Genomic DNA, 22,331 nt, shown 5'->3' on the forward strand with positions numbered 1-22,331 from the left:
ATTTCACACATAAACAAAAGCAAAAAAGGGAAATAAAAGGAAAAACAAAGACAAAGTACATAAGAGGGAAAAAGAATCATTTAAAAATACGTCAGCAGTAGGTAGGTAAGTAGATAGACAGACAGACAAATAGATAGATAGAGAGATGCTCTACAAAAAATTATATTATTTATACTGTATTAAAGCCTCTGTCTGGAGCGCATGAATGCCGTTTTGCTCGGTCCTGTCTCTTTAAATGGGGGCGTGGCTACAGAACTACTACCAGCCTTTATGCAAAACAGCCCGCTAGCTCTTCTGGATTAAACCGCGCTGGAGTTGCTTCAAGGATCCAGAGTGAGTGGAAGCCGCAGTGTGGGAGCAACTGTTTGGGATTCTTTACGCAGACTCTGTTTGGGAAAGCTTAACCTCGACGGGAAGAACCTTGCAGACGAACTACACCGGGACACTTGGACACGTATAAAAAAAGGATTTAGCATTTTTGCTCTTTCTTGAATGCGCGCGAGTGAAAGCTTTGGGAATAAACAGCACAGCTGAGTGTTTTCGGCGTCCTGGAGGAGCTCTCGCCTGAGCCGAGCAGCTAACAAGGTCTCGCTGTGGATTTTCGCGACTCAAATGTCTTGCAGGATACGGACGCTTGAGAGAGATTCACGGTAAGAGTGTAGAGAGCATTATATCCTTAGCTGACCCACGTAGAAGTCCTTGTTGTTCTTAGTTTAAGTCCTATCTTGTGTTTTTTGTTCTAAGGATGCAGCTAAGAAATCAGTAGCTTGTGGTCCTCAGCCGAAATCCCCAGCTGAAGCCTAAGTAGATACATTAGTGTGATCAGCTGAATTACTGGCTCGTATTAGAAAGTACCGGGGCTGAAGGCTGCGGCATTCGGGGCAGCAAGGTAATTTCCATGAAGAGCTGCGAGGCTCTGCTATAGCATAAACCCCACTGACACACCGCGTCGTGTTGTGTAATAGAAGTGTGTTGCGAAACTTTTAAGTTCTACCAGCAAAAGTGTGCGCTCAGGCAGGCCAACTGCTTTTACTGGTCAGGCAATTTAGTAAGCTTCCTCTATTTAGGGTTGCAGTTGACACATCATGAGCGGGTCATGCCAATTTGAATAATGGATTAAGTGCATTAGCTTAGTAAACCTGCAAACCATTTGGACTTGCTCTGTTTTCTGGGTAGACAGTGTACTTTGGTCTATTTTGAGACTGAAGCAGCAAATGAGATGCTCCCATGATGTTTGTTCGGGTCTCAGACAGCACAACCTGTGACTTGAGGACAGTTGTGAGATGCATCTTGGTTATATATGCCACCTGATTCCGTTGCTAAAGGAGATTTCCTTACTCTCTCTTTCAGATCTTGTGTGCTGTGACGGTGTCAGAGTCTGAAGTTGTGTTGAGGAGGAGTGGTTGAGGAGATCAATGCCAGGAATCAGTGCGAACGCTCTGCCGTGTGACAGGTGGGAGATGGAGGAATGTGACCAGTACCAACATTATTTCTACGATGACCATAACCTGGACGAGGATTTCTTCAAGTCCACCGCGCCGAGCGAGGACATTTGGAAGAAATTCGAGCTGGTGCCAACCCCGCCCATGTCACCCATCAGGACAGTGGAGGAGGGTGCAGTGTATCCATCGCTAGGGGACAAGCTGGAGTGGGTGTCCCAGTTCTTGGGCCAGGACGAAGAGCACGAGGGACAATGCAAAGTCAGTGCAGAGAAGACTTTTGGTAACCTGAGCTCCATCATTATCCAGGACTGCATGTGGAGCGGCTTTTCCGCCAGCCAGCGGCTAGAGAAAGTGGTCAGTGAGCGCTTATCTTGCTCGGGACAGTCCAAGCTGCCCTTTGCCCTCCAGACTAACTCTACGCAACCCAGCAAGTCGCAGGGTGTCCCTGCAGATGCCACGCCTGTTCTCAACAGCTTGGCGGCGGATTGTGTGGATCCAGCGGCTGTCCTGACTTTTCCCTTGAGCAGCAGCTGCAAGAAACAGGTGTCGTCCGGGTCAGAGTCACGCACAGACTCCTCTGGTAGGTGTACAGTCCTTGATGTTGGTCCAAGTGCAAGATATACATGCAGTTTTATAGACTCAGTCAAGGATTGTTCTCACAAGTGTCCTGACTCAAGAGCTAAATAGCATGAGCGTTATCATTTGCCTCATATGAAAGACATAATTATTATGCTAACTGACTTATTCAGGCAACACTGTCTTATGATGTTTCAGTGTAAAATTATTTCTCAAATCAAATCAGTAACCGTCTTGTAGAGGTGTTACTCAAGTTATGCAATAATGCCTCGGTTTTGAGGTTGACATCATGTGTGGAATGTCTGTGTGGACTTGTGCCACAGTCCTACATTCCAGAACTCGAACAACGGGATGGATTGTTTTACTTGTAGGCCGTAGAATAGAGAACGAAAGAGGAACCACTAAGAAGTGTAGTTAAACTTTAGATTGAACTCGGTGGTCCTCCACAACTTAAGATCTTTATTGTTCCTTTAGGAGCAGAGAAAGTTGCATGAGTACAGATTAAAAAAAATTAATCATAGCCTTTAAAAGCCAGTGTCTGTAGTACAGTGAAGTTGCCCACTTTAGATGTTACAGGAATCAACCTCACAGCAGAACTGCAGTGTTTTGACGTTATAATTTTGTAGCACAGAGGCTTGTTTGGAGGTAAATGCTCTTAAGTTTCTAGCTAGGCTCTTAGTTTATGGCCTTGTGTAATTTGTGTTTTTTACTGCTTTCAGCTGCCTTTCAGATACTGTAGTTTGGATGCTCAGCTGTAATGATGCAGGTGTTGACCTTGAATTAAACTGGGAATAGTTTTCTCAAACTCTGTTAGCTCTTCTGTGTTTACAAAACTGTGCTGCTGAGCACGTGCAGCACTTATGGCAACACGCAGCTCTTTGGTTATAGTTTACTGTATGATCACTTAGTCAGACAGAAGTCTTTTATAGGATTTTCTCCCACTGAGAATAGCATTTAATTGGAATCTTGGTTCAGTTGAATTGACTTTAGTTGAATTAGTTCCTCTGCATAGCCATGACCTTCACCTTGATTGAGTCACTGGAGTTGTGGATTGGTGTGCACTTAATTTTAAGCCTGTCATCTCATTAATGCCAGCTGATCTATGTTAAATTAATGTTAGAATAATGACTCCAGTTTTGCTTAGTAATATCTGTTTGTGCTGATCTTTTTAGATGATGAAGAGATCGATGTGGTGACGGTGGAGCATAAGCACAACAAGCCACGGCTGGTGAGCTCCCGTAAGCCGGTCACAATCACCGTGCGTGCTGACCCCTACGACCCTGGTATGAAGCGATTTCACATCTCCATCCACCAACAGCAGCACAACTATGCAGCCCCCTCCCCTGACAGTTATGCTGACGCAGAGCCTCCTCGCAAGAGGGTCCGGCAGGAGACCTGTCAACCACGGACAGGCTCCACAACCCACATGCTTGAGAGCAAACCCCACTTACCTGTTGCTGCCATCTCCATGCCAGCACAGGCCATGGCCACTTCCCCACCCCACACTTCATCCCACCACAGCCTCAAATCTCAGCCCTCTAGCCCTCAAAGCTCAGATAGCGAAGACCTGGACAGACGCAAGAACCACAACTTCCTGGAGCGAAAGAGACGCAACGACCTGCGCTCTCGCTTTCTGGCCCTGAGAGATGAGATTCCAAGCCTGGTGGACTGTCCAAAGACGCCCAAGGTGGTGATCCTGACCAAAGCGACAGAGTACTTGCGTGTACTGCAAATCTCTGATAAGCAAAAGGCCCAGGAAAAGAAACAGCTGAAGAACAGGCAACAGCAGTTACTTCGGAGGCTAGCAGAACTAAAACGCTCCTAAAAAAGAGGGGAAAAAAGGCCCAACTTTGACACAGCCAGTCCAGTTACAAGAACTGCTCACAAAAATGGAAATATTTAAAAGCAAGGACACCTGTACTTTATTTTGTAATATTATTCTAAATATTATTTTTTATGTTCTTTGCACATTTGATTCTGGAGTTGGAGAGATGGATACTTTCAGACTTGTTAGGTGGCTCTTTCTCCTGGTTTGTTATGGATTACATAAACTTCACTCTTTCCCAAAGAAAGCCCTGCTGTGTGTTTGTATCTTATATAAAAGAACTGAATTGAAAAGATTGAAGATAATAACCCCAAATTGCTCTGGCATATTAAATCAATCCTAGCTGAGGATATTTTGTAATATTGAGTTAGCATGCCATTTAGGCATTGTTTGAAATGTAGCATTTAGCCTGTATGCATGTTTAACTACCCTTATAAAACGTTTTTCGTGTGATGGAATCTGAAAAAAGAAATGATTTCATAATCTTGGTGAAACCCGAAATGTGTAATTTGAATGCCCTGCTGTGCCGTTACTAACATTTCAGAATTACTTAAACAATTTTCAAAGTGAAGTTCGTGTGCCCATCGCAATATTCTGCCAGGATTGAACAGGCAGTTTAGCGGGCAGAAAGCTGCATTGCCCTTGGCTGTCTGTCTATAAAGTTCACATACTTGTTTTCTCAGTAAATATTTTATTGATGCACATTTGAGTCAATGCCTTACACAGCCTTGCAGTGTATATAAACTGTGACATTTGTACATAATAGCTCTGCTGTAGATCCATGTGTAAAATATATATGCTTTTTGTTTTAATACCAAAATCAATGCTGTTGATTTTGATTAATTTTTTTTTTTTTTTCTCGTCCCTTATTTCCCTCATGTCCTAAACTTGGTTGGCCCACTTGGCTTACTCCTATGAGAATATCAAAGCTTCTATTTTTGTTAAGAAAGGTAAAAAGGTAAAAAAAATAAAATAAAATGACACTATCAAACTTTACTTTTTATCACTAGCCACTTTGATGCTGTTTTCACTGCCTACTCATTTCATCTTGTGGAATATTTTTTTTTTTTTGTTTGTTTTTTTTTTTTGGGGGGTGTGTAAAATCTTAAAGTAGGTTAGTAAGTCATAAATGTTAAAGATACTTTTGTACTCTATTTTCCTACAGATTTCAGTATTTGTGTTTTTGTAATATTAGTCATTTTCTGTTCCCCCTTTTTTCTTTTGTTTTAATTCACTGTTGGTGGCATATTGCATTATCCTTACATTTGCAACGTCATTTGGATCAAACAGTTAGCATGGCATGTTTACTTCACACGCTGTAACTGTTCCCATGCATCAGAATATCTTCTACCATGGGTGTTCCTCACATCCTGTGGTAGGTGCACCCGGTTATTTTCAAGCGTTAAAGAAGCCTTAGGACTTACACCCGTCACAAGCCTTAATTTGAAAGCCAATTTACATTTCTTTAACAGGCATATGCCCCCTGCCCCCAATGAAGATTGTTCCTAGTCTTGGATGTATAGCTTAAAGTGCGATTGTCCAAGAATGTTTACTGTAGGAATAGGCTTAAACTGTGTCTGGCAAAAAAGCAGCCCAGGGAAAGATTATGGTTGCTCATCACTCAGCACACTGTTTTCTCAGCTATACTCCACTACACTCCATTGGACCCAACGTTGTTTTCTTAACTGCTGTGATCTGCATATGCCACCAACAGTGTGCGGTTTTGTCTGTGTATCTTTGTTTCCTTGGACTTTCAGTGTTTGCCTGATTTCTGTTACTTTTTTTTCCCGTTTTCCTTCCCTTATTTTCATCTTTTTTCATGCTTCTTTTGCCCTCTCCTGGTGGCCTTTTGTGGGCATACTGTGGGAGCATGGCAGCGGCATTAAGCACTTTGTGTTCAGTACCTCATGAGCCTATAGAAGTCAGACAATTAATAAACTCAAATCAAATCATTCAGGTGTGAGTTTTGTTTGTTTGCCATTGTTTTGAAAAGTTTTAATGGCATTCAGTATTATGTTGAGGTATGGGTATGAACTTATATTCTATATAGGGGGCCTTTAAACGCATGCGATAACGGTTATTAACTTCTCACAACAGATGCAAAGAGGCTGAGAACTTTTTGAGAAAGGGTGCAGTCTTTTGAATCAAGGCCTATTAATAGGACTAAATTGTACCAATTTTGAAAATTGAGAGAAAAATGCTGTAGGCTGTTGTCCCATTTTGGTTTCCCCATATTTAAAAGACCCACTTTCTGTAGATGATGGGGAAGATAGTAATGAGTACTACGTCAAAGTGGCACCACTAATCCTTCCTCAGTCCAGTCACCCTGACTACTACAAGACAGTTCAAATGACCTGGATGTCTGAAAATCTTCACAGACATAAAATGACAGGATTTTCCTACTTTATATGTAATAAGCAGGATGTACTCCTCTATCCCTAACCTGTATCAGTGAGGGTGAGGAAACCTGTTTGGATCATTTCATGCACGCGGATGGTTGCAGTACACTGGTTGCCGTGGCAACTAGTATCTCTTTTTTTTTTCCATGGCGCAGGTCGTTCAGTTTCCATAGCAACAAAGCAGCTATTCTTTTTCTTCCACGTTGTGTCAACGGGCTTCAGAAAGTCAACACAAGTGTGTGCGAGGTGGAGTGTAAAACCCACCCAACTGCATGAGCCAGGGTGAGTTCAGGTTAAGCGGGACATCAGATAAAGTTGGAGTCCTCAGTTTAGTGGTGCTGTGCTTTTCTACTTTTGCCAGCCAATGACGACCAGTGTTTCTTAGGCCTGGTCCTGGAGGAACTGCCGTCCTGCACATTTTAATACTTTTCCTGCTTTAACACACCCACTTTGACTCAATAATCAGCTGTTAGTGAGCTGACTCAGTGGATCAGGTGTGTTGGGAGCAGGGAAAACACTAGAAAGTTCAGAGCAATGGGCATCCAGGACCAGGGTCAATAAACACGGATGTAGATGCTGCCACGTGAGCAGAAATATGAATGTTTTTGATTTATGAAATGTCGTTGCTGTGGGTGTGGCTACAGTTAAAGTTAACTCATGGTAACTATGGCAAAATAAAAACATTCTTAAGTGTTGAAGTTGTAGTGTTTTTAACACTTTAATTTTAAAATATTTATTGAGTAAGAATTGATGATGATTTAAAACACTGCCAAAGTGTGTGTGTTTTAGATATAGAAGCTTTATTCCACTTTATTTCTCCAACTGTCCCACTTGAGGTAAAAGGCACCTAAAAAAGAACATAATCCTATAGGCCTTGGGTAATATCCTGTAGTATAGGGGTGTGACAATACAGTCTATCATATCGTACTGAATATTGTCTTACATACATATTGTCTTGTTGAATCATGGTCAATATTTAGCCCATGGCTAGCACATTAGCTCAGGACTAACATATCAAGTAGCACGTTAGCCTTGGGATAACACACCAACTTGTGACCAGTGCGTTAACTCAGGGCTAATGTTAAATTGTGTCTAACTAAACCGAGGCAGGCATATTCGATCAGGGCACTCATGTTGACTCCACTCTGCTATTCTAAAGCCTCAGATACTGTACTTTCATATTGCTGAATGCTCTAACAAATTAAAAATGGATACATTAACACAAGGCACATTTTGAGGTATTCTTTATTTTTGTTGTATTGAAAAAATATCTTTTGAATATATTGACATCATACAATATTCAATGTTCTGGATCAACTTAGGAGTTTTGTATATTGTTATACCCCAAATTTAAAGCATAAAATGGTAACTGCCAGATTTAACATACGATTCTTAAAGGAAACTTATTGTAGTATTGCAACATCTATTTTCATGAATGAATCAAGAGCATGTATTAGACCAGCACTAATTTACTGAACATGGGTAAAATTCTGATTTGCCAAAAAGACCCTGCTCCTTTTCCCTGAGCTAACCTTGGCTCAGTGAGAAAAGCAGTGGCGGTTGGGAATGCTGGAGTATGGAAGTCTGGAGAGGCCATGAGCTGTTGCCCCCTGATGCCCCGCTGGTGCCATCCTGTATAAATAAAATTAATGCGTGGCCACGCCTTATTAACGTGTGGAAACGGGATCCTAATGCGTGGCCACGACTCATCCACGCATTATTTGTATTTACACATTTTTATGTCATCGTCAGGCTTCCAGAGGATTGTTCTATGAAGATAAGTTATTTAGCTTGTGATCTCATGATAGCAACTTGACTCGTTACCTCAAGATTACAACAATGTTACCTTGAGATCACTAGAAAATGAACTCGTTATGTCAAGGTAACGACTTCGTTATATTGAGATCACAAGACAGGTCAATCGTTATCTCAAGACAACAATGCAGAAAATTATAACTACTTCATGGCCTCCGAGAGTTTGAAAAGCTGGGCCTTCGCTCTCTGTTTCTGCGTGGTTCAGACGCTGAACGTTTTGTCTGCTCTACACATCATAGACATTTCCACACGTCATTTCCCGAGCTGCAGAAAATGACTTGAAGATCGGCGCTGAATCTGCGTTGCTATGGAAACAGCTTGGGGTTACCTAGGATACGAATCGCTCCTCCTCGCCGAGGCTTGCGCGCATGCTCAGAGCAGTCTGGAAGCTCTGTGCAGTGTCCGTCATGGCCGCCGCCACTGTGGCTGTGCAGCGTGCGCTGGGGAAAGCGGTCATCCCTCCTTTAGTCGTGATTTTAGGGGCTACTGGTACCGGCAAGTCCAAACTGGCGATCGAGCTCGGGAAGAGAGTGCAAGCGGAAATAATAAGCGCCGATTCCATGCAGGTGAGATCGCCACACTGCTACACGAAGGCTGGAACACGTGAAAGGCCCTGGCGCTTAGCACGAGCGCACGTTCAGAGACACCCAGAAACAGTTAGAAATGGCTAACGGTCACTTAACGGTCACCGCTGATACGCATCAGCCGCTGGATGTCGTTTCAGCGTCGGTTAAGTGTTGATTAACCCCTGGTCGAACAGTCAGTTGTCATCGTGGAAACGATGGCGCAGTTTTACAGTGTGCTGATTGTCAGATTACAGCCGCGGTTATTCGTTCATGTTCGGTTGTATCTTTATCTTTCTGAGACTGCACAGGGTTTATAAGACGTTTCTTGCGCCTTAGTCATAGATCGCTGCTTATATCGTTAGTCTGCATGTCTGCTCTGCTGTCAGCTCCGAGCTGGACCAGCCTGGCGGCGTGTTATGAGCTGGATGCTCCAAAACTAAAAAGCATTAGAGCTTCTCCACGTTTAACACCACACAGTCAGAGCCCGGTTTACTGAAACACTGGACTGAGTGGCTGAATTCCATCAGTCCTAACAGCGGCTCTCAGATCACAGTAAAGTGTGGGGTTCTGGCTAATATGTCTGCTGTGTTGAATCTTCTCAGGCCTGTGTTCAGAACAGGTCAGTTCTAAGTGTCATTAATTAATGCTTTGAAAACGTGGCTGGCTAACCTCTTAGATTCCCAGGCTTAACCCATCCTAAGGCATTTGATTTAGTAGTAGCATAGAAAGCAACACTGACTGAGTTATTCTTAAGATGTAGGAGTGCATTGGGTCTTTAAGCATTCGATCAGAGTAATCAGGTGGCTTCTGAGTGGTTTAGTGTCCAAGCAGCTTGTCTAACTGTAAATTCTTTCTACAATAGTAGAACAGCAGGCAGCAATTACGCAGTGGTTTTAATGAATAAGGTGGTTTTGTATTAATGAATGAAGAACGCAGAGGAAACATCAGAAGTATTTCTGTCAAGGCTTCAAACAAAGTCTCCCAGTGGCCTTTTAAGAGTATATATAATTTAGATTTATACTAATGCTGTGAAAAATGGTAATTGCCCATTTTAGTCAATTGGGTTATGTGACTGAAATAAGTTGTTGATAAGAGGCCACATACTATATAAATCAAACGATTAATTAGCACTAGTCACTGTAGGGTTTCACAGGGCAAGCGAAATGCAAAATTTGCTCCATCTTCCCTAAAAATGCGATCAAAATACTTGGTTTAGGAGCGCCTGTGCGAGAATCTGTCACTTCATTACCCATATTGATTATACATGCCTGTCACTGGCCTCAAATGCTAATACATATGTTACTACTGTACTTTTATTGTTTTTAATATTAACCTGTTGGCTCATCAAACATGTCACAAGGAGCCTAACTGACCTGCAGCTGTGATGTCTCATGCTTTGATTTCAAGCTGCTGCTTTACTGTAAAACTCACGTTTTTGGCCTCTCATGGCTGTGAATGTAAATCTCATGAGGTTCTAGATTTGTTTCGCTGTGCTGAGCAGAGGTGTCACGAAAAAGTCAATGTTGGACTCCAAAACCGATGCGATGCGAAACGGCTAGCAGCTAAATGGCCCTTCATCACAACAGAAAAATCTCCAGAATTGAGTGTTTAATTTGGTTCCACTGAAAATTCAACAGTAGGGGAAAATGTTTTGTAGAGTTCATAGGTGTGCTGTAAAGATTGCAGCATCAGGGCTGTTTGAAATGAAAATGCAGTGTAAAGCAGCATGTACACTCGCACCGCTAGTAATGGACATTCCAGCTCTTTTCACTGTGTAAGATTTGTTGGTGAAGCTCATCGATAAGCCTTTAGATGTGTTGCACAGAAGTCCACAAATTCACACGCATTGTTTTAGTGCTCATACCAACACCACATTTCGCATCGATACTCAACAACTCAGAGCAGTGGTCAGAACCCTGTATTGACCGTCATACATGGACAATTTCCTACTCTCCCGCAATTACCATCGGTGACTGCAAGTCTCTCAAGCTGCCTTATACATAATAGCCACACAAACGACTTTGATGAAACCAGCTTGAAGATATCTATTGAAAACCCATCACTGCTGTGTTCAATTTCAAAGTGATATTGATATTTTCTTGTAGATCTTTGACAAGCCATCATTTGTCCACTGAGTAGATCATATTTTGAGAATATAAATGGAATATTATTTTCTGCTTAATCACTTTGAGCACACATTTGTTAACATTAAGACTTAATGATATTCAAGCTGCTAAAGAGGTGGCTTTTAGAAAGGTTGTCTCATAATAAGACCAGTCTCCATTCATTTAATATTGTGCCTTATAGGCAAATTGGTCCTGAGGTTTTAGCCTTGAAAGTCAGATTCAATCAGTGTCCCTGCCACAATCATCCTTTCAACCTTTATTGCATTCTGCACCTTGATAATTCAGGAACACACTCTCCTTGTCTTTTGTTCTTTGACCTTGAGTCACACCTTGATGATGTATTGCTCCTTTGAGAGTTTGTCCATTGCTGTCACCTGGTACAGTTAACTAGGTTATGCTAATAAAATTCCTGCCCCTCCACTTCACTGGAATTGCCTCTGCACCGCACACACCAAGCCACAAGCTGGATCTCAGATTCCTGTTGCAGTATGGGCACAAATAGAACTTGCCTTTGTATTAGAGAGTACAGATTCGTGCAAAAGGGAGAGGAATTTGTGCGGGACGACTGTCGCGATGTGATCAGTGTTGCGGAGACGCCATTGGGAAGCCACCATTGTCATGCTGAATTGGTTCCCACACTCCTATTGTGTTCAGGAGCCTTGGTCGGCCACCCCTTGCATTCAGTGGCTCTGCAGCTTGCATAGGACATTATTTACATTTTGAATAGCAGTACTGTACAAGGTTGCAAGAGAGCAAGCGGGAGAGCGATTGTTAATGTGACCGTGTTAAGTTTTCGTATTTTAATCACGGTGCAGCGGACACTCGCGGTCTGGCCATTCAGAGAAGCCCTGACACCAAAGGTCATGGGGGTCAAAATTCAAAGGACATGGGGTTGAGTGAGGGCTCATGGGAACCTCATAGATGGGCTTTTGCCTGTCGAGAGAATGGGAGCGAAAAGGGATTTTGGACGTATCCCTCTTTTCACACGAGGTCTTTGAGGTCCTGAAGGGCAATTTAATGGGTCATTCGCAGAACTGAAAGACTGGCTGCATTTAACTCACAAGGGTATGGAAAGACCTTTGTGCTTTTAGAGTCAGTGGTGTGGAACCAGTTCTGACCACTTTTTGCTGGTGTAGGCTTTGGATCAGTGTGAAAGTGAACAGAGCTCTTGGAGATCTTGGATTGTAGTAGAGGAATGCACTGTTCGCTTATAAAAGACCTCACTTAGTACGTTTACAGTGTAGCGTTTAGGCCACATGAGCAACTTGCTGTTATTTTTAGTTTGTACAACAGTTTTTGCAACAGAGTACTAGGACTAGGACTGTTGCAGTGGCTTTTTTTTTTTAAACAATGTTTTTAATGTGTTTGGAAACTGCAATTTTGAAAGACCACCACCAGCTGCACCCAGTGACCCATTTCCACCCACAATTAAACATAACATAAATCTAAGCATACAGAATTGCTGCGTGAGTAATAAAGAATAAGTGCTTATGCTGGTGTGCATATTTCAGTCATGTTCATTGGGTTGCAATGATCGCTCCAACCCTAACGTGTGTCACGAAAGCTTTATGAAGGCTGTTTGACTGTCTTAATGTTTTATTTTTAATTGAGTGAAAATGTGAAAGTCACTGTACTATGAAAAGAACAAGCGGTGGTGTGTTATTATGGTGCGGAGTGCTCTGTATTTTCAGTGCAGCGGTTTAGACCCTGCCGTCTTCTCCCTACTACACTGACCTAACCACGGATCTCACTTGTCTGTTGTGACTCAATCTAGGTGCCCTGATTGCCGGGAGCTTCTGATTTGTGGCTTTTAGTTGTCTGTCCTCGAGTGATGCATAACTCACAATGAAACCCTCAAGGGAATTTCGGTGCATTGCACTTACACTTCCATGACTCAAACTGCAGTGCATGAAAAATTTAGGCATTTTGACTGGAGATCTGAGTCACGCAGCCCGTACATCATCCTCAGAAGCTGAAGACTCTCTTCAGAGAACAAAGAAGGTGCTTAACTTTGCAACGTAGCGCCATCATAATTACACCTCAACAGTTTTTCATATTGTATCGTGAAAGCAAAGAACGTAATTTTATTCTGAGCTTATGATTAAATCAGTGCTTCATTAGAAAATTTGTCTTATTGCCTCTCAGACATAATATGCCTAACAGACAATCAAATGTAAACACACCTGTTTTTTTGAGACCACGCTAATTTAAAGAGCTCATATTATGGAAAACTATATATTTTTTTGTTTTTGTATTTTTTTTTCTTTCTTCAAACATTCAGTTCATGCCATATGTCATGTGATCTGCAAAAGCCAAAGCAGGGACAACCCTATAGAAATGAAACTTGGATATAACTTAAAGTAGTCAGTGTACAGCTTCTATAGCAGTATAGATTTACTGTCCTCAATACACAGCTATTAATGTTTAAATACCTGGCAACACAAGTGAGTACACCTCACAGTGAACATGTCCAAATTGTGCCCAATTGTGTCGTTGTCCCTCTCTGGTGTCGTGTGACTCATTAGAGTTACAAGGTTCCAGTTGTGAATAGGGAGCAGGGCTGTTAAATCTGGTGTTTTGGGTACAGTTCACTCATACTGGCCACTGGATATTCAACATGGCACCTCATGGCAAAGAACTCTCTGAGGATGTGAGAAATAGAATTGTTGCTCTCCACAAAGATGGCCTAGGCCATAAGAAGACTGCTAACACCCTGAAACTGAGCTGTAGCATGGTGGCCAAGGTCATACAGTGGTTTTCCAAGACAGGTTGAACTTAGAACAGACCTCGCCAGGGTGGTACAAAGAAGTTGAGTCCATGTGTTCAGCATCATATCCAGAGGTTGGCTTAAAAAAATAGATGCATGAGATTGCTGCAGAGGTTGAAGAAGTGTGAGGGTAGCCTGTCAGTGCTCAGACCATATGCCGCACAATGCATCAACTCTCTCTGCGTGGCCGTCATCCCAGAAGGAAGCCTTTTCTGAAGCTGACAGACAAGAAAGCCCCCAAACAGTTTGCTGAAGACAAACAGTTCAAGAACATGGATTACTGGAACCATGTCCTGTGGTCTGACAAGACCAAGATAAACTTGTTTGGCTCAGATGGTGTCCAGCATGTGTGGCAAGCGCCCTGGTGAGGAGTACCGAGACAACTGTCTGTTGACTACTGTCAAGCATGGTGGTGGCAGCATCAGGGACTGGAGCTGCATGAGTGGAAATATGAATTCCAACATGTACTGCGACATTCTGAAGCAGAGCGTGATCCCCTCCCTTCGGGAACTGTGCCGCACGGCAGTTTTCCAAAACGATAACGACCCCAAACACACCCCCACGATGACAACTGCCTTGCTGAAGGTAAAGGTGATGGACTGGCCAAGTATGTCTCCAGACCTAAACCCAATTGAGCACCTGTGGGGCATCCTTAAGTGGAAGGAGGAGGAGCACAAGGTGTCTAACATCCACCATCTCTGTGATGTCATCATGGAGGAGTGGAAGAGGATTCCAGTAGCAACCTGTGCAGCTCTGGTGAATTCTGTGATCAAGAGGGTTAAATCAGTGCTAGATAATAATAGTGGTCACATAGAATATTAACACTTTGAGCAGAATTTGGACATGTTCACTGTGAGGTTTACTCATTTGTGTTACCAGCTATTTAGACATTAGTGGCTGTGTGTTATTTTCAGAGGACAGTAAATCTATACTGCTATACAAGCTGTACACTCACTACTTCAACATGTTGCTTTCAGTTGGGGATTTATTTATTTATATCATGATGGTTTCTACAAAGTTGTCTGATTATTTTTAAGTCTTCCATTCAAGCTACTGAAGGCATGGAAAGTTCTGTCTTGGCATCCAGTCTTACTTAGTTAGCTTTAGTTTAGCTCATGAGCTCATCTGAGAACAGTCTCTAATATGTTACATATCCAACTTGAGCACCCACCAATTTCGCTCAGCTGTTTTTAGATAGGTATTCCTCTGCATGACAAGTCAGTGCTTTCGTGTAAAAAGGTAAGGCACAGCTCTACGTTGATTTGAGCCACAGTCCATTTGCCCTTCTCAACAGTTAAACAGATTTTTATTCATGAACCGTTACATATATTCATATATCAAAATGACTCCGGATGCACATGCCTACTTGGTTAATAGACACAAGAACTAGATATTGATAAAACTGGGTATTGTGATCATCTTTGAATTCCAAATGTCTTTCTGCTTTGATTGTCCCTTTGATCCATTTTTTAGAAGAGTAGTGCTTGTATTTTTGTAGTTGTATACACTTTGTGAGTATTATACATATATTTTATCTTTAATATATACATGTATATTGCACATATGCTTTTTTAGTGAATTTATTGCATTTAAACTTGTTGGTGTAACTAATTTTTCTTTTTTGTAATTGCACCATACTTTCCTTCAGGTACCCCAGACTATAGTTGATGCAGACATCATTGCATGTGCTGTAATGTGTTCTTGCAAACCTGATGATCATCTTGGTCCCTATAAGACAGAAGAGTTGGTTTAAATAATATGATGGTCTTGGTCTGAGTAGGCCTTTAATCATCATGATTGAAAATTAAAATGAAAGGAACATAAATCACGCCAGTCCTTAGCTGCAGAGAAGATCCACGTTAAAAGTGGAGAATATTGTGTGTTTATCATCTTTTTTCTATGGCCAAGCTATATTTATTGTGAAGTGTTCAAGCTTTTTGAATCATTTCCATCACTCCAAACACGCCAGAAGCTAAATTGAATTTGTGCTGAATGAATGAAAATCCAATTGTGTCAGTCTGTCTGGTGCCATGGCTGGCGTCAAGGCACGTGCCTGCTGTGACGTCTGTGTTCACCCAGACTTCAGAGGGAGCTTGATAGAGTCTCTGATAGACCGTATAATCTGAAATTTGAAATACTGGTTATAAGGTGGGCTCATCAGCAGATGTCCGTGGTCATTACTCTGTGTGGAAAGACTTGGTTAATGAGTCTACATTACCTCATTGACATCGTCAGATAATCACTTTGAGCGTGTTATCAGGGCTATTCAGTTTTACTCTCTCAGTGCCAGCTGTGGCTGGAAGAATAGAGGTGGTCAGCTACTCATAACCTTTGGGTGGCCAGTTGATTTCTGAGATAAGTGGGAAAGATGCAGACTGTAACTTTACAATCTTTTGACAAAATCGTCATGAATGGAAGTGTTGCATTTTGTAGTTATATGAACCCCTGATAGCTGGGACTTTTGATGGGAGATGATCAAAGAGGAGTGTTAATGTGGACTTTTAATCCTTAATTGTGCTCAATGCTGGAGGGAGGAGAGGCTGGAGCTGTCCTATTTCTGCCTTAATCTTCAAGAATTGTGAAAGGAGTGGCTAGGTCCCAATATCCATCCATCCATCCATCCATCCATCCATTTTCTAAGCCGCTTCTCCGTCAGGGTCGCGGGAGGATGCTGGAGCCTATCCCAGCAGTCTTCAGGTCGCCAGTCAGGTCCCAATATATCACCAGTATATCATTTGGCTGATGACATCAGACGATAGTAAACTCGCATACCTTAATCAGTATCAGCCAAAATGTTGGCGGTAATAGACTAATAATATTGTAGTATTGTATGCTTGTCTTTGCACAGACAATTAAGTCTGTTAAACACAAAAGATCATGGTCAAGATTAGGGTCCAACCAATATGTCTGATGACTGTCAGTTGTTTGTCAGCTATGAGTTGTGAAATTGATTGTTGGTTTTCAAAGTTCAACATTCCTAAAACGTGTATACCAGTGAAGACTCACAGGCCTATAAATATTGGCGCAAGGCCACTCAGAAATATTTGCAGGTTTGCTTTCTGTTAATTGCCTCTAATTTTTAAGTTTTTAACTTATAACATGTTATTCTTGTGCTAAATGATTGAATTAGATACATCTTTATTGTAACCATGTCCTTTTTTGTGTTCAGATTAACCAGTTTAATCTGTATTGCTGTTGTGTCGTTAAATAGTGTCTCATACCAGACTCTACCACTGTCTCAAGATTTGAGCCTTTCACCGGGAGGTTGCGAGTCAGAATGCTGTCAGTGCCACAACCTAAAACTGACTCTGATGATCAGCGATTTCTCATCGATATTGGTTAGGCTATCAAAAACCTATAAATATATCCAGACCTAACCCTGGCAGTCATATTTGACCATTCACAATTGACAACCAGTGATAATTTTGGAAGTAAAGCAGTGTTTAACTTTGAGTATTTTGACTCTGTATAACTATAGGGAGTGATGTTATCAGTCATCTGAATGTTTAGCTCCTTGAAGTCTCTTTTCCAGTGGCTGAGCCTAGTAACTGTACACAGAATAAATAACATTGCTTTTGTGTCGATCTATTATTGTTTTAAAAGTCACAGAATCTGTCCTAATATCTTAAATCTCTTTTGTTTATGAGCAACTTTTGTTTTTGACAGGGTAAACAGTTTTCCCCTTTCCATTGTCTACTTTAAGAGCTATTGTCCTTTAAACAAGCATCTCAGTGATGTCAGTATTATGATCACTATCAAACTGACCTCTGGATCTGAATGAATGTCTGGGGCAGGAGTGGCCGACTGAGTGGATGCTACTGTGGTTCTGGTGCAGTGCAGGGTGTGGCTTCATCTGAGCATTTTCTAGTTTATAGATCACCTTCATCTGACCGCAGAGCTGGAGTCCATGTATGCCCCTGCTGAAAACTCCCTGATTTCCGCCTGCTGTCTGCTCTCTAAGAACGGTACAGAAGGGGCTGGGCTGCGGAAATGGGGCCAGGCTGTGAGTGGTGCGCTGAGTGCTGTGGTACTGTATAACGATGGATAGAATGGAAGCGCAGAGGTGGAGGAAAAGATCAACGTCATGAATGATTTATTAGCCAGGATTTTCTGAGCCATTCCCTGTGGGAAAGGCAGGATGGAGGGATGCAGGGGAAAGAGATGGATGGACGGTTGGGAAGGTGTGGAGGTGTGCAGAGGGACTTGCAGTGATGGAGAGAGCCCAATTGTTAAACGGAGACTTCTTGACTGGCGGTGGAGAAATGAAGGTCACCCTGAGGGCATGTAGGGGTCTTCTTTCACTCATTCTCGCACACACTTCACACTCTCTCCACATTTTTACTTGACACCCCCCACCCCCCAAGTACTTTTCCAATACTGACGTTTTAGTCTCTGGTTTTGTTTAGAATATGCCTTTTTTGTGTCCATCCCTACACACACACACACACACACACACACTCTCTCACTCTCTCTCTCTCTCTCTTTTCATACACTGCCGCTGTCAGAACAAGACCTTGTATCTTGTTGACAATGTCAGCTGCCCTTCACAGTGACCTAGCATGTCATGATGAATGGACCAGTGGAAATGCTTCAAAATTACTGGATAAAAATCTGTTTCTATTAATTTCCTTTCAGAGTTTCCTTCACTAGGTACCAATTTAGAAATATAAAGTTTTGTTGTGACAGCAACTATATCTGCAGTCGTATGCAAAAACTTGGACACCCCTGGCAAATTACATTTACTGAATTTCTAAGTGAAAAAAGTAGAGATTTTTACAGGGAATCTCAAATCTAAAGGTATTTTTTTGCAAATTTGAATGCACAATTTCAGTTTATTTATAACCCTAGCCCAGAGTTTAACAGTTTGCCATAACTTATCTAGGGTATTTAGGTTTTATTTGTTATTGTTATTATTATTATTATTATTATTATTATTATTATTATTATTATATTCAACAAATAAACAGTAATTGCACATGATGTGCAGAAGACTGTTCTTTGTAGAGGATGTGTACTCATTTTTACAATCCAGAATCAAGAAAACATCATTTGTCCAAGGACATCCAAACTTCTGCATATGACTGTACATATCTGAGTCTTTATTCAAAGTGTAGTTTGCAAAGTTCAGGAATGTTAATATTATAAGATTCTGTTTAAAAAGTGAATTAAGCTTCAGCCGTAAAAATTGCAACACTGCTACTCTTGTCTCGCTTTCTCCCTCTTTCTGCCTCTTTGTATCACCTTCTCTCTCTCTCTCTCCCCTTCTCTCTCTCCCCTTCTCTCTCTCCCCTTCTCTCTCTCTCTCTCTCTCTCTCTCTCTCTCTCTCTCTCTCTCTCTCTCTCTCTCTCTCTCTCTCTCTCTCTCTCTCTCTCTCTCTCTCTCTCTCTCTCTCTCTGTGTATGGAGCAGCTGTCTTGTGCATGGCCTGAGGTTGGGTGTGGATGGCAGTCGGGCTGCAGTCGTCCAACACTGAGTCCATTGTCTGGAGGCTTGTCTGAGAGTGTGTAGACAGAGTGGTGGGGGCCGAACTGGGGGTCTCTCTCTCTCTCTCTCTCTCTCTCTCTCTCTCTCTCTCTCTCTCTCTCTCTCTCTCTCTCTCTCTCTCTCTCTCACACACATGCAGACACACACATGAACACAAAGAGGAGCTAGTCCCACCACGTGGAGTCACACTGCCCCTAAACACACACATGCGTTCCCTTTTGTTTCCCTGCCTCTTTTCCCACTCATTCTCACTGTGGAGGTCATATATATCGGACATTTTCAGATTTATTTTATTTATTTATTTACTTTGTGGCCTTTTTTCTAGCCCAAATTTTGTTTTGAAAGCATGAGGCAACACTAATATATTATTAAAGAGAAATATAACAGTGTTTGGTCTTTACCAACTTTCTAAATGAACACACTGATATGAAACACACAGGGTTGTTGCTAGTCTTAATATACATATATATACATACACTTGTTCAGCTCTCATTAATTGCATCGTAAAGTGATCAGGCAGACTGTCTGAAAAAGAAATAATAAAATGAGCCGGTTCTTATGCAACATTCAAGAACTACCTATTATGATTGTGATTGATGAACCCTTGATGTGACCTTTTGACCACAATGACTTTCATTTGTTCACGCATGTTTGCTGCAATTCATTCAAATGCCCAAAGAGTAGAGATGCATTGAAATTTCGCCCACTAGAATTTTAAGTAACAAGAAGGGGTGCATTGCCCACGACCTTCTCCATTACAGGTCTGATTTTACTTGAAAATGTGACCTTGTGATCCAACTCAGGCCTCACTAGCACGCTGATGAGGAAAAATTCAAGATCCAGATTGCAAAGTAGAACAAAATTAAATAATACAATTTATCACTGTAAACGATCGGCCGTTCTCTGTGGTCGAGGATGTTGAAATTTGTAGCACACAGTGTCTGTGTTTACATGCAAAGATGTTTGCCAATCCGATTGAATACAGTCAGATTACAGATTCAGACTGGGGTGTTTATTCTCACTCTGTTCAACAGTCTGATTAAAATCTTCGTTTACAGCTCACTACAATCCGATGCAAATTGACGCGCTTGCGTGGAGCAGCGCTGAGAGTAAACGTTACCATGACAGTGAACATCACATGAGGTCCAGTCAGCGTGAGATGAGTTTCCAGTTGGTGCACTTTAAACCGCTTTAATCGCTTTAAACTGATGTCAGAAAAACAACTGACTCAGAAAAACATCCTTCACATGTCCTTATTAAAGAAGGCAGAGAGGAAAACGTCGTGTTCTGAGACACATAAGCTGGACATCCGTCCCACCGCCGTCTTTTAAAAATCAGAGGATAAACTTCGTCTCCTCTGCAGACCAGTTTCTGCTCCGCCATGTTGACCGTTGCGTAGGCAGAGCGTACTTACACGTTCTGATTGGAGTGTAACCGGATTCAGGCGTTTACATGGTTATTATTCTAATATTTAACAGGTTATTTAAAGGTTTACCCACCTCATTCAATCGGATAGAAATTCCGAATGGCCTCAATCGGACCAGGCTATTCCGATTGAGGTGTTTACATGGACGTATTCTCTTCCGATTGAGCTGTTAGTTGGATTACTAGTGGAGTATTAGGCTGCATGTAAACATGGCTACTGTAGCCTACATACAGTTATGTTAACAGTTATGATTTTGGTGCATTTGTTTTTATTTATTTATTTTCAGCTCAATATTCTTTTTTTTATAAATAATTGTTTTTTAATTACCAAGTAGTTTTTATGTGAATTCAAAAGCAAATATAAAAGAGCAAAATACATTAAAAAAAAAAGACAAAAGCCTTTCTTTTCAAAATTTTTGTGTGTTTTCAAATAGTTTCATTTTTCTGCATCATTCCCGAAGAGCACCTGTGATTGGTCGGGATTCTTGCAGAGCTCAGCAGGATATTTAGTAAATGGTTCATTTGGATTGTGCAGCCTTCCGTCATATCAGTATTGCAAAGGCCAAGATAACATTAACAGTTATCAAACCATATATTGTACAGCCCTGACAGAGAGACACGCCGTCTCAGGGTTTTCTTCCTTTCAGCACTAAAAGATGTGAAGAGTGAGTGTCGACACATTTCAGAGCGGTGAAGTCCTTTTCATCAGTTGGAAAAGTCAGTCATTTGGCCAAGTGAAACATTCGCTAGGTTTGCTCCGCTCTCTTCCTCCTTTCTTTCTCGTCTCTGCGCAAATTAGTTAAACTTATTAATGAAGTGTTTTAATTAGACGCTTTGTCTTTATAGATCACCCACACACCTAGTCAAACGCACCCGCCCATGCATCTCCCAGTCACAGAACTCGAGTTGAAAGAGCTCGAGAATTCACAAGAGGATCTTCAGAATAGCGGCGAGATGGATTGAGACACAGTAGCTAAACAACTAGCGTGTTCAGAACAACAAACGAGGCAAGGACGAGTGGCACTGAGCAAGCGCTCTGGCACCGGGCACTGCGTGTGTGCTGAGAGGACAAACAGCATGTGTGAGGCAGCTGGTGGAGAGACACGCACACAGACACACTGAGGAAGTGAGAGAGGCAGTGAAAGTCCCGAAAAAGAAGCGGAGGGGTGGATGGGGGGCTACTGAGGGTGCGGTGTTGTGGGGAGGCTGGTACGGACCATGCTGAAAGGCGAGTGGATGCCGGGAACAAAACCCACTAATGCAGGCAGCACTTGAGGAGCGTGGCCCCAAATGAGAGCCACATGACCGGACTAGGCATTCACATGGCTTTTTTGTCTAGCTTTGCCACACACGCACTCACTCCTACTGCCGTCTGTCTCCTCCTGGTTTTTTGCTAGGTACAGGGGTTTTAGATGTGTCTTCTCTTTGAATGTGTTTGTGCTAAAAGCGTTTGAATATCCCAACAAGACAACATCTGATATTGTTATAAATAGAGAACAGACCATGCAGGTTGGTTTCACCATTTGTTTACTGCATGCAAAAAGCAACTTGCATAATGATCTACACCTGATTGTTCGGTCCACTGATTTCTGTATTGTAGGCATATGTGGTTGACAGCCAGAATGACAACTCAGAGTTGTACAGCTTACACTGTACATCTTGGTGTGTTTTTGTTTGAAATATTTCCTAATGTAGCTTTGCTTGGGTGTTGTCATCTCACGTTACGTGAATTGCAGTACAAAAGAAGAACTGAAATGTGGAAGCTTGTCCATTCATTTATTTGCTTTTTGGAAGGGGTAATGTAATTGTTGGTATTTGTCAGTGATTTTAAGAGAAATTCCGTTGTTTGTTTGTTTTTTTTTTTCTTCAAAAATTTCTCCGTGATTCAATCATTGAGATTAGGTGT

At 41.9% G+C, this 22,331-nt stretch overlaps 2 protein-coding genes across 2 annotated transcripts in view; both read left to right on the forward strand.

Annotated features, from left to right (window-relative positions):
• The first annotated feature begins 317 nt into the window (after positions 1-317).
• myclb (MYCL proto-oncogene, bHLH transcription factor b) lies at positions 318-5,795 on the forward strand. Its single transcript, XM_017692694.2, has 3 exons — positions 318-650; positions 1,351-2,022; positions 3,191-5,795. Exons 2-3 carry the CDS (start codon positions 1,416-1,418, stop codon positions 3,841-3,843), a joined length of 1,260 nt encoding a protein of 419 aa, XP_017548183.1. The 5' UTR covers positions 318-650; positions 1,351-1,415; the 3' UTR covers positions 3,844-5,795.
• A 2,635-nt stretch (positions 5,796-8,430) lies between these two features.
• trit1 (tRNA isopentenyltransferase 1) overlaps positions 8,431-22,331 on the forward strand; it is a 47,944-nt gene continuing 34,043 nt past the window's right edge. The window contains exon 1 of the mRNA XM_017692703.1: positions 8,431-8,623. Coding sequence (XP_017548192.1) covers positions 8,465-8,623 — 159 coding nt within the window. The 5' untranslated portion in view covers positions 8,431-8,464. The remainder of the gene's footprint in view (positions 8,624-22,331) is intronic.

Source organism: Pygocentrus nattereri, chromosome 27 (genome assembly GCF_015220715.1).
Source record: "Pygocentrus nattereri isolate fPygNat1 chromosome 27, fPygNat1.pri, whole genome shotgun sequence".
Classification (NCBI taxonomy): domain Eukaryota; kingdom Metazoa; phylum Chordata; class Actinopteri; order Characiformes; family Serrasalmidae; genus Pygocentrus; species Pygocentrus nattereri.